Below are 13,411 nucleotides of genomic sequence, written 5' to 3' on the forward strand. Positions count from 1 at the left end.
CCACCGCTTCCATGTTCAGTAACAACACCATTCAACTCTTCTTCATCACGTTCCCGTCTTTCCAAGATAGAGGTTGGAGCCAACTGTTCCTGAGTAAGGCCTGAGAAATGTGGCCGAGACCTCTCCACCGCAGAGATGATTTTCGAAGCTTCCCCCATGGTCACGATCGGCCTGTTATTTGGAGATTCCGCACGCTTCTTGTTGAACCGTAGACTATCTCGAGGAGGTGATGCTAGAGCACACAATCATGAACCGAACCTCCCACCATCAAACCGTGGGTTATCTCCAGCAAAATCTCTAAGAGGACAGTCTAAAGCCTTGTGGCCAAAGATGTCACAATCATAGCAAAAATCAGGTAAGTGTTCATATTGAAAGAGGAGAGAAACCTCATTACCTTGATCATCAATAGCCACCCTCAATCCCCTTTTAAGAGGCTCAGTAATATTCATTCTTACCCTCACTTTCATGGTACCATTAACAAGCTTAATATCTTCCAGCTTACCAATCCGCTCACCCCATTCTCTAGCAAAGAGTTCCGTCATACGAGCTAATGACACATTATTGATAGAGATCCAAAAGGAAGTAAAATCAAAATTCATCTTAGAAACTTCACCCAGACCCATCGGTTTAACAAAGCAAATCAATTGTTTATCAATTGTCCAAGGACCACCACCAAAGACTCTCTGCCTATCCTCACGACAGCCAAAGAAAAATCGAAAAATATTCTTGGAACTCAACTCTTCAACCTGGAATCTATGGTTAATTTTCCAAACCCCTTTCATTGCTCTCTCAATCCCATCTTTATTGGCAGGTCTAGGGCCAATAACTTTCCCAATCAAACACAAATCTAACCTCTTTTTACCTTCTTCAACCCCGACCTTATTAAGAGGAAGAACAGGGCCATCTCCATCATCAAGAATCAAAACTTCAGCTAGCCGATTCACCAATTCCAAATCCATATCCCTAACACTGAGAATCAAATCGCACACCAGACAAACAGAGAAGAAAAGCACGAACTCAACCCTTCCCATGAAGGGACTGTTTCTTCTCAGGTAGTTTCAGAGGACCGAAACTAACGGGAGACTAATATTACGAGATAGTTTTTCATAGTGCTAGAATTTGACTCATAGTACTAGAATTTGACTACCAACCTTGATTTTTAAATGGAGTTATACAACACATAAACAAAGGAAGTAAATAATCAACTCACTTGCCACCTAAATAATTTATTTAATCATTAACTATGACTTGAAGACCTAATATATGATCTAGAGAAAAACGCTACTAGTTACATGACTAAAATTGACATATTTCTTAGCAATCGTTGATTCCACATCAAAATATTCATATTAAAAAATAATAACCAAATATTTTGGTTATTACATTAGAAAATATATTACACAATCAGCCTTTACTCTTTAGTAAGAATAATAAGCCTAAGCCCAATCCCAAAGTAAGCTATTTTCTCTCTTCTCTCAATTAGGTCACAAATTTGCTCGGCAATGGAGATCGATTTGCTCCAGGTGTTATGGTGCTCAGATGACCGACAACGGCGACATGCTCTATCGAATTTTTTGTTTACTTTTTTCTTCCAGTAGCAAGTACCGCCTCTTTCAGCTGCTCACAATATCACATTCTCTAGGTTTGACTCTGGTTTCGATTTTAGAGGTATCAAATTTATGTATTCGGAAGTCTCTTCATTTCAACTATGGTTTGATTCTGGTTTCGATTTTGCAGGTATCAAATCTATGTGTTCAAATTTTACTTCAATTCAACTATGGTTTCGAATTTAAAGGTATGGAGTTTAGGTAGATATCGAACAACGTATACAATCATCCTTTTCTAAGTTTGTTTCTTTATTTCTCTTTCACTTTAATGTCTGCAATCTAAGATTTTTTTTTCTTCAAATCTATAGATCTATAAATTAATCTAAGATATTCTCTATGCTTTGCTTTACTTCTCTTTAATGGAAGAGAAGAAGCTAAATAAAAACAAGAAAAAATGGAGTAAGATAACTACAATTACTTTGGCCTATTTGAGTTCTATCGTTGTTTCTTCTAATCAAATATTGTTTGTAAAGAATATTACTGCTATAACTGCTATAACTTCACTTATATCATTAATCAATTATTGTATGTAAAGAGTGTACAGGTAGATTTCTAAGAAACTGATGAAAGTGAAAGTTCTACTTGTGAATAAGGGTGTTTTTGTTCTCTGCAGAGTCTAGTCTAGGTTTATGTTTTTCATGTTTGATTAAGAAAATTAGCTTTCACTGCTGCCAAAAAAGATAAAAAAAAAAAAGCTCCAAAGGTATGTTAATATTTACTTTTAAAGGTCTCTAGTTTGCATGTTGAATGATTATATTTATTTATCTTTAATTTTATTGTTCTTACTGGACTTGAGAAATGATTTGTGCTCTTTTTCTTTTTGGCAGAGTATTTTTAGAGAAGAATTACAAGGATTTAGATACATTGAACCCCAAATTTCCTATCTTGATCCACAGATGTAGGTTTAACCTAACTTATGGGCAAGATATGCTATTCTTTTACTCTTGTCTTTCTAATTTATGCCATGATTCTTTGAAGTAAATTCCTTGGTTTGACAGAGAGTGCAGGGTCATTGACAAGAATGATAGATGATGAAGAGAGAAAAGATGCATGCTTTGGTGGGTCGATTAGCAGAGAATGGAAGCCAAAATTATTGATCCTGATACTTCTAACCCATTGCCTCCTAATCAAAGAGGAGAGCTTTGGCTTAGAGGTCCCTTCATTATGAAAGGTGTATATAATTATTTTTATAATAATCCAGGTTTTGTTATAAAATTTGGGATGGAAATTTAAACAATAAACTTACCATTGATGCAGATTATGTTGGTAATGAAAGCAAGAAGTATTCTAGCTAAAGCTCTTAGATTTTCTCGTGGGAATGGTTATGTTTGCCAAATTCTTGCATTGCTTGAAGTTAAATCGCATTGAGCAGACTCGATATCTATCTATTTGAGCAAACCAGCGAGTGTAATCCCAGAAGTTGTGGCAGTTGGCTGGTGAGTCTTGGGGGATTCTTCTCTTAGCCAAAGTAACTATTTGAGTGAATCTTAATGATTGATATTTTTTCATTGCTTCTGAGACAGGCATGGGCACAAATGGAGATGCAGCAGAAAAATAACCTAGCTGCTAGACAACTCTTTGAGGTGACTATTTCTTATCTCTAAATTGTAGCATTCCATTGCATCTCTTTTCATTTTAGATGAATTCAAATCTAGTAACAACTTAAGAATTATGTTGAACTTTAATCTAGAATGTTATAATTGATTAAATTGTTTCTTTGTAGTCTAATGTAAAGTAATAAATGTATTTGGTGCAGGATCTACTGAATTGGAACATTTAGGGCTCGTTTGGAACGCCGTATTAGGTCGTATTGTATTGTATTGTATTATATTGAATTGGATTATATATCATATTTTTATATAATACTATGTTAACCTTTAATTTATACTAAAATATTATATATTTAGGTGTCCATAAAAGTTAATACCACATATAGTTTTACATAAAAATATTGCATAAAATACAATTTAATATAATACAATACAATACAATACGACCTAATACGGCATTCCAAACGAGCCCTTACTTCACTCCCATCTCACATTGTTGATGCAGCTGTGATTATGTAACTACTGTGATCTTGAAAAGTTATCACGCCAAGTTTTGTTTTTTTTTTTCTTTACTGATTGAAGAGATAGCTTCAAACAGAGGATGTTTGGGTCTTTTGGAGATTGATGAGTTATTTTTGTGAGATACATGTGTTCTCTCAATTTCTATACTGGCCCATACTGTCATTCACAAATATTTTATTTATTTATTTTTTTTTTTGACGAGTGTAACCAACAGATGAAACATGAAAATCAGGTTACAATGCTTAAGTTGGGACAAAAATCCTTCCAAACTAATTTCTCATCTAGCCCTAAAGCATTTCGCGCCATGTGATGAGCATAAGTATTTGAATCTCTCGGCACAAAACAGATAAAAGCAGTAGGGATATGAGACAAGGAACTCCCGATATCCTCCACAATATTAGCAAGAGCAGAAAGCTCCTTCTTAGAGCTATTTATTTTGTTGATTAGCTGCTTGGACTCAGTGAATATACTTGCAAGTGGAATTCGAATACTGCAGCACCAATCTAGGGCTGATTTAAGAGCCATAGCTTTTGCCATGAGAGGTGAGACTTGAGCTGGTATAGGTGATGAAATTCCTGCTATTGCCTTTCCAATCCAATCTTTAACAATAGCACCAAGCCCAATCCTGAAGTGCTTTGTATCAGTGGCAGCATCTGTATACAATTGATAATGCCCTTCTTTAGGATGGCTCTGATCTGTTGCTGCGAATGGCAGGCTACTTCAGCATCAATTCTCTTGGACTGTGCATTCTTGTATTGCAGTAAGTAATTGCTAGCCCACTGCACTAAGTCCCCTACATCCAAATGACCATTCTTGAAAAGTTTTTTGTTTCTATATTCCCAAATAGTCCATAAAATACACATTAGTAGAGAAAAATCATCTTTATTTAAATCAGTAAAACCAGATAGAATAAATTCCCTAACATCTTTATTTTTATGCAAAAGATAAAAGTGATATAAAGGAGAAAGCTTCCAAACCTGTCTTGCCCTGAAACAATCTAGTAGTGAATGAGTTACAGTTTCAACAGGACAACTACAAAAGGAGCAAGAAGGAGAGGGAACTATTTTTTTAAGAAAAAGATTATAAGCTGTAGGAAGAATATGATAAAAGGTCCTCCACCCAAAGTTTTTCATTTTGGGAGGAATACAGAGATTCCAAAATTTCTTCCACCAGTTATTGTAAAAAGTTATATTAGAAGATGAGGGTGGCAAAGACACTGTATTAACCAGATGATAAGCAGACTTAACAGTACGAAGACCATAAGGGTCTCCTTTCCAAATCAGGCTGTCATTTTTATTATGTCCCCCTATAGGGACTTGAAGGATGTTGGCAACAGTGGCACTATCAAAGTAGGTGAAAAGTTTATGTTTGTTCCAGTGCCCATTAGAATTGATGAAGAATTGAACTCTATCAGAGGGAGGAAGTTGATTATTATTGTACCTAAGGACCCTTTGATTAGGAACCCAAGGATCCTGGAGGGTACGGATGAGAGCTCCATTCCCAACTTTCCAAATAAGCCCATCTTTAAGAAGATCCCTACCCCAAAGTAAGCTAGTCTAGGAGAAAGAAGGTGAATGACCTTTACTGGCATCAAGAAAAGTAGAATTTTTAAAATATCTAGCTTTGAGAATCCTAGAAGCAAGAGATTCAGGTGTTGTGAAGATTCTCCAAGCTTGTTTGGCCAGCAAAGCTTGGTTATGGTGAATCAGAGAACGAAAGCCCAGACCCCCAAAAAATTTAAAGTTACAAAGGAAAGACCAGGATTTCCAATGAGTTTTGGTATTTTTCCCAAAAGAGCCCCACCAGAATTGTGTCATGAGTTTCTCAACTTTTTTGCAAATTGAGGCAGGAATTTTGTAGCAGGACATAGCATAGGAGGGTATAGCCTGAATAACAGCCTTTAAAAGAACTTCTTTGCCCGCCTTAGAGAAAAATTTATTATTCCAGATATTAAGATGAGAACTGACTCGATCAAGGACAAAATTAAAACTATTCTTTTTAGATCGACCAAAACATTGAGGAACCCCAAGGTACTTAGACATAAAAGGCTTATGAGCTAGACCAAGGTTATTATAAAAGTAATCAGAAACATGAGAAGGAGTGTTAGGAGAAAAAAGAATTGATGATTTGCTGAAATTAACCTGCTACCCAGTGGCTTGGTTATAAAGCTGAAGAGCTGCCTTGATAGCATTACAAGAAGTTTGAGTAGCCCTAGCAAACAACAATGTGTCATCTGCAAAAAGTAAATGAGATATGATAGGAGCAGTACGAGCAATAGAAATACCCTGAAAGTTGCCAAGTCTTTGCTGGTTGCAAAGGGCTGCAGAAAGCCCCTCAGAGCATAGAAGACATAAGTAGGGGGACAAAGGATCCCCTTGCCTTATTCCACGAGTAGGAAAGGTTTCCCGAGAAAAACTACCATTAATATTGAACCGAATAGAAACTGAAGATAAGCATTTATGAATAAGATTGATGATCCTCTTAGGAAAATTGAAGTGTTTAAGAATAGCCAAAAGAAAGTTCCATTCGACACGATCAAAAGCTTTTTCCATGTCTAACTTGAGGCCAACCCACCCAATTTTACCTAACTTCCTATGGTTAATCGCATGAACCATTTCCTGAGCAATAAAGATGTTATCAAAGATGAGGCGATCAGACAAAAAGGCACTCTGAGTCGGAGAAATAATATCCTCCATAACCGCCTTAATCCTATTAGCTATAACCTTTGCAACAATCTTATAAAGAGTTGTACAGAGACTAATAGGTCTGAAATCTTTAAGAGACGAGGCATTAGCTTTTTTTTGAATAAGGACAATAAGAGTGCTATTTATTGAGTTCATGCTAGCATTATTATTCAGAATGTCAAGGATCGCCATGCAAAGATCCTCCCCCAAAGTATTCCAATTTTTTTGGTGGAAATAAGCATTCATCCCATCCAAACCCGGGGCTTTATCTCCAGAAAGCTGAAATAAAGCCGTCTTGACTTCATCAGTAGTAAAAGGAGCATCCAGAAAACAAAATTGTTGAGTAGAAAGTTTGGTGATAATAACAGACAAAAGTAAGTTAGTAGCATTACTGCTGCTACCCTGAGAGCAAAAAAGACTAGGGAAAAAAAGACAGACTTCACTTTCAATATCAGCATGATTAGAAATAGTACTACCATCCTCAAGGGTGAGAGATCTAATAAAGTTAGTTTTCTTCCTAGAAGAAGCTTTATTATGAAAAAATTTCGTATTTTTATCACCAGCTTTAAGCCAGTGAACTTTGGATCTTTGCTTCCAGAAAATTTCTTGCTTATAAAGAAGGCTGTCAAGTTGAGATTGAAGATTAGAAGCTTCTGACAGAGTCTCTTTAGAAGCAGGAAGGGAAGAAAAAGTATCATTAAGCTTTTTATCTATACACTTTATTTGAGTAGCTAAACTATTATTCGAGGCATTCCAAGCCCTGATAGCAGTAATACAACTAACCTGTTTACTAAGGAAATTAGACAAAGGACAATTATTAGAGCTGAGAGCAGGGCAACGCCAAGATTTACTAACAGTAGTAAAGAAAGAAGGGTCAGTAAGCCAATGATTTTCAAACCTAAATCTTTTATTTCTCGCCCTACTCATGCTATCATCAACAAGAACTAATTTTAAAACCCTATGATCCGATCCATAAAAACTAAGGTGATGGAGAATGGCTTGGGGATACTGGTGAAGCCACTTGTCATTGGCAATACCCCAGTCCAGCCGTTCATAGGTTGAACTGTGTTTCCAAGTGAACTTATTACCCACAATCATTTTAGCAAGTTTATAGGACTTCATAACGAAAGGGATGGAATGAGCTTGGATCCAAAAGGGAGAATACCTAAGCTGGTTAGGCAGAAGGGTATTAAGGCCAGCTGGGTTTGCACTAGTGAAAAGACAGTGATCAAAATTCCATGGCTGGCCCTCGATCACTCTCCTCATGTCGCCTTCACATCCAAACTCAGCCATAAACATCCCATTGCCATACTCAGAGAAGGTAATAGGAGTACGAGTGGTCCAGGCATTTCTCATAGCCTCTTCAAACCACTCGATTTTGATAGTTCGGGTAGTAAGGACTCTAAACACAAGACAGAATGTTTTCCCAGTTTGTTGATCTCCCCCTTCATCATCTAAGAGCTCATGGACAGTGGCTTCCTTATCAGTTAGAGTTAGAACATGGGCCATGTTTTCAGTTATACCCTCCATTTCCCAAAAAGTAAAGAACAGAAAAGAAACTCAGTATTTACCAGACAAAGAAGATAAAAGAAAGCAGTATGTTATTGAGCTAATTCGAAATGAATAAGCTAAGAGGAATTAGGATAATTTCGTTGTTTAAATAAGAATCCAACAATGCTCCGATTAACGAGAGTCAAAGTAATCTTATTTATGCAATCTTCTTGTTTCATATTGTAAAATACTAGTCTAAGGTGTCATCAATTGATGAACAACTAGATGTTGCATATACAATATTTATCTTTCGAGATCTAACACTATTATGTATGTCTAATGGTGTAAATCCATTAGGGATTTATCTCATTAGAAAAACAAAACATGTTAGACCAACAATGAAGATTCGAAATTAAATTACAATTTAATAACATAAAATAACATGGTTTAATATAAATTCATACACAATTCAGAAATTATCAAACATATAGCAAATAACAAAGACATGTGAAAATACAAAACAGGCACATCTTAAATAATTTCTAAGGTTTCCAACAAACTGATACAGTGTCCCGGTAGGCGAGAGTCAAAGTATCATTCATTGAATAGAGTTGTCAGCTCATCTAAAATGAAAACCATTCTAGCAACCTTTTATTCGATCAAAATAAGAATCCAACGTTGTCCCGGTAGGCGAGAGTCAAGGTTATCCTCATTTTATGGGCTTCCACCATTGTTTCATGTTTTATAAGTTTATCTCTAAGTAGTCACCGTAGGGGAGAGTCTAATAGAGACGAAAACTTACAAAACACTTATCAAATGAGATCTTACGGTGTTAAATGCGTTCAACGAATAACCATCCATAAGGGGGACGAAGTCTAGCGTCTTGAGGTTATATTGAAAACATTTAACTATTGTAAGACCAACAATGGAGATCGAATGTCCTAATAATAATAAAGCTCATTATTTAAAAAAAAAATGTATTTTCTTCTAATATTTATTTTAATTATTTTAAATATATATATTTATTTAATTAAAATTTCCAATTTAGAATGAAAAATTCTAAATATAAATTTTAATTTAATATTTATAAATTATACTTAGATGGATATGAAAATAACATGAATTATTTCCATCTTAGTAATAATTTCCAATAAATATTTAGAAAAATATTCAATTTAAGTTGTTACAAAATTAATTTAAATTAATTTACCACTCAAATTTAATTTTCTATAAATATATATTGCATTTCGAAAAATTAAAGTATTTAAGAATACAATTTTCGAAATTGCTTGTTAAAATAAAATAAAAATAAATCCTGGAAAAAATTATTCTGATTTAATGTTGGCCCAAAATTAATTAATAAAATTAATTTACAACAATAAATATAATTTTCCTATTTAATTAAATATATAAGAAAAATTTCAAATATTTAAGTATGATGATGAAAATTAACTTAAATATTAATTTTCTATTTAATTAAATACACTAGAAAAATACTTCAAGCAAAAACAGATAATATCTATCTAGATTTTTATGGACTAATTAATTCATTTTCTAATTAAATATAATTTACTTCATTTATTTTAATTAATCATTAAATGAAAAAATCATTGATTTATGTTGGTCCAAAATTAAAATAAATAATTTACAACTTTAATCTATTTTTCAAATAAAATTCAAAATTTCTGCATTTAAAAAATGCAATTTCGAAATTGTGGAAAAAAGATTAATAAAATAAAATAAAATAAAATATATTTTGAAAATTATTCAAATTTAAGTTATATGAAATAAGATTTCAAACTTAAAATAATTTTCAGTTTTAATTAAATAACATGAAAATAATAATATTTAAGTATCATGATGAAAATCAACTTAAATATTTAAATTTTCAATTTAATTAAATGTATTAAATTCAAGAAATAAATAATTAAGTATAGAGAAGACTTAATTATTAATTCTAATTTAATACCAGGAAAAATATACTTAACTTAGATTGTACCAAAATTAATTATTAAACAATTAATTTCACAATCTATGATATTTTTCTAATTAAATATTAGAAAAAATAACTAGTTCTAGAAATAATTATCTAGAATAATTTCATTTACTAATTGTTTTTCTAAAATTAACTTTAAAATATTAAATGAAAAAATAAATTTCATATATTTTAAAAGTTAATTATATTGCCAATTCAATTTTAATTAGGTTAGACTAATATAATTAACCTAATACAATTATTTAAATAAGGCAAATGGGCCTTCACAATTGGGGTAGTTCATGTGAGGGGGAGTTGGGTTCAGTATGTCGTACCCACTTCTATTGGCCCCCAACTCTCACACAAGGCCCAAAATAGAGGAATTTAACCTTTAAATAAACAATTGTTATTCATTGAATAAGCCCAAATCTAATTGGGCCTAAATAAATTTACTTATGTCAAAATTTATTTTAGCAACCTAGTCCATTTACTTAGTAAAACTTAAATGGGCTTCCTATATGCTTCTAAGCCCAATAGCAAACATATAGGCTCACACAGGTCAAATGATTTGGATGGGCCCTATCATGTTACTAGGTTTACACAGATGAAAAAATTTGTAAAATTTACCTGTTACAAATTATTTATAAGATCTATTGACAATTGGACTATGATTAAAATCAGATTATTGGATCTGTCAACAAGTTAATCACAGCAATTTAGATCAAATAAATAATAGGTTTGTAAAAAAAATTTTGAATACATAATAATATAATCAAACAATACAAACAAATAACTGATCTGGAATATCTGGAAAGTAAGTTAAAATATCTCAATTTTAAAATTTAAAATAAAATTAAATTTTAAAATAAATATCTTAACTAGAATTCAAATTTAGGTTGTTAGATAATATTTGAAAAAATTCAAAATTCAACAAACTCTTAAATTTCTTAAATTCTAACAAAAAATCAAAAATATTTAACCAATTTTTTCAAATATCAAGTTTATTCAAAATTTAAATTTATTTAAAATTTCTAATAAGATAATATAATAAAATATCTTGAATTTTAAAATTTAGATATTTATATTATATTCTAAGTCTTATAATTTAATAAATTTAAATATTACTTAAATAAACTAATTGAAAAATAAGATATTTTATATGGTTAGAATATTTAAAAAAAAATAATAAAATAATAAATTTGAAAAATTTATGGTTTGAAACCCTAAAAAATCTATTCAAACTAAACTAAAGATAATATTTTAATATCAAAGTAAGATCATTTAAAATTTAATAAAAAATAACATCTGATCTTATCATAAAAATAAATAAAATAATCTAAAGTTTCAAAATTAACCATAAGGCTCCTATGTGAGAAATCAAATTTTCAAAATTCAAAGCCTACTAATAACAGAAACTAATTTGAATTAATTAAAAAATTTATAAAAATTAATTTTATTCTGAAAATTAGATTTTTAATTGAAAATTCAGATTCTACCAAAATTCTACCAAAAATTGGCTTTTTTTTCAATGAAAAACGATTTTTGAATCAAAAGTTGTGCCTCAAGCAATGCATACCCCTGCGCGCGCGGAATGGGGTGTCTGGCCGAGCAAAGAGGCTGCAAGCAGCCTCATTTGACCGTGGGACGTGGGACGTGGGCGCGAGCTGCCCTTCAGACAAGGAGCTGTCCGAGCGTCCGCGCGCGCGTGTGTGGATTCAAAACCTGATATTTTCGTTCAACTTCAAAAAATCATAACTAATTCATAAAAAATCCAAATTAGGTTCTGTAAAAGCCTAAATTTATTAATTTTTCGTCTACCTTCCAGAAAAAATAATTCCAGATCGAAGTAAAAAATATTTCAGTAACATATATTGCGATTTCTAAACTATCATCAATAAGCACATAAACCACATGAAACCATCCAAATCAACACAGAACATCGTTTTAATTCATATTTCATGAAAGTAAATCATTACCATGGCTCTGAGGCCAGTTGTTGGATATATTTTACCAGGATCTAGATTTACTAACAAGTATGTTTCATTAACATCCTAATATGAATACTAAAACAATGAAATAAACACATATAAAGTTTAGGAAACCTTACATTGGGTGCAGCGGAATATAATGACTCCTTCCGTTCAGATATCTAGCCCTTGATTCCTTTCTGTAGCAGAGCATTATCAATATCTGAACCTGGATCTCTTTCTCTCCTTCCTTTGATGCTGAATCTCCTTCTTGTTGGTTGATTTTCCACAGTCTTACACACTGTGATTGAGATACCACTTGATGTGTGTGGGCACTCACTCATTCACTCAAGGATTTTGAAATATTGAAGAAGAAAAGAAGAGGGAAGTGGCGGCGAGAAAAATTTCTGTGAAGGAATGAGAAGTATCATCTTTTTCTGAAGCCATCACTACCTATTTATAGGTAACCACCTAGGTTTAAGTTAGAATTATTTGACATTAAAATAATAAAAAATAAATGATAAAACCCTATAAGTGTGGCCGGCCATGGGCCTTGGATAATGGGCCTCACTTACGCAATTTTGCTGTTTTATCATTCCTGCATCTCATTTTCTCAAAAACGTCAATTTTCAAATTCAACCATTTAAATGCCAATTCTAATTATTTAATAACTAAAATTAATTATTAAATAATATTGTCATTTAATATATTTATTAATTAGACATATAAAGTCTCTTAATTAATAAATAAACCTAAAATCTCTTTTCTTTACAATTTCGCCCTTGCTTAGTGAAAATTCACAAAGTAGACATAGTCTAACTTTAGAATTATAATTGATTAATCAAAATCAATTAACTGAGTCTTACAAGAAGTATGGTCTCAACTAGTATGGGGACCATGGGTCTATATATCCGAGCTTCCAATAAGCAGATCAAGAATTTATATCTTAAATTCACTAACTTATTAATTCTTCGTTGAATCCATGCATAGAACTTAGAATTGCACTCTCAGTATATAGAACGCTCTATATGTTCCACGATATAGACACGTCATTAGTTATCCATTGTTATAACCCTAATGTGATCAATGATCCTCTATATAGATGATTTACACTGTAAAGGGATTAAATTAGCGTAACACCCTACAATGTATTTTATCCTTAAAACACTTAACCCTGTATAAATGATATTTCAGCTAAGTGAAATGAGATCTCCACCATTTATTTTCGTTTGGTTAAGCTCGAAGGAAATCATCATTTACTTTCTATTCGCCAGATAGAAGCTATAGATTCCATATTTATGCTAGCGCTCCCACTCAATTGCACTACCGTGTTCCCAAAATGTACGTATCACCCTAACCCAAAAGTAGGCTTAACTAACAAATCAAAGAACATGAATAACACTCTTGAGATTGAACCTAATCATATCAGGATTAAGATCATTTGATCTAGGATCAATAGGTGATATTGAATTGAATAGATATTACGGTAAATTCTAATATATCTAAGTAAAGTTTAATATCGGTCCCTTCCGATGTATACTCCATACATCCGACGCTGGTAAAACTTTGCCAATGTCCTGGAAAGGACATAACACTTATCCAAGGTGTAAGAATA

General features: G+C 32.5%; 1 protein-coding gene and 1 long non-coding RNA gene across 2 annotated transcripts; one reads left to right on the top strand and one right to left on the bottom strand.

Annotated features, from left to right (window-relative positions):
* Positions 1–245: 245 nt before the first annotated feature.
* On the bottom strand, positions 246–1,031 carry LOC133038433 (uncharacterized). The gene has a single exon (XM_061116588.1). The coding sequence runs from the start codon at positions 1,029–1,031 to the stop codon at positions 246–248; it is 786 nt and encodes a 261-aa protein (XP_060972571.1).
* Positions 1,032–1,836: 805 nt separating this feature from the next.
* Positions 1,837–3,877, top strand: LOC133037981 (uncharacterized). Its single transcript, XR_009687946.1, has 6 exons — positions 1,837–2,310; positions 2,435–2,505; positions 2,606–2,778; positions 2,865–3,043; positions 3,131–3,190; positions 3,364–3,877. It is a non-coding gene; the product is annotated as an uncharacterized LOC133037981 (long non-coding RNA).
* The last annotated feature ends 9,534 nt before the right edge of the window (positions 3,878–13,411 follow it).

This window comes from Cannabis sativa, chromosome 5 (assembly GCF_029168945.1).
Source record: "Cannabis sativa cultivar Pink pepper isolate KNU-18-1 chromosome 5, ASM2916894v1, whole genome shotgun sequence".
In the NCBI taxonomy this organism is placed as follows: Eukaryota; Viridiplantae; Streptophyta; class Magnoliopsida; order Rosales; family Cannabaceae; genus Cannabis; species Cannabis sativa.

Excerpts from the sequence above, each read along its gene's own strand:
- LOC133038433 (XM_061116588.1), bottom strand. The coding sequence starts at position 1,031 with ATGGGAAGGGTTGAGTTCGTGCTTTTCTTCTCTGTTTGTCTGGTGTGC.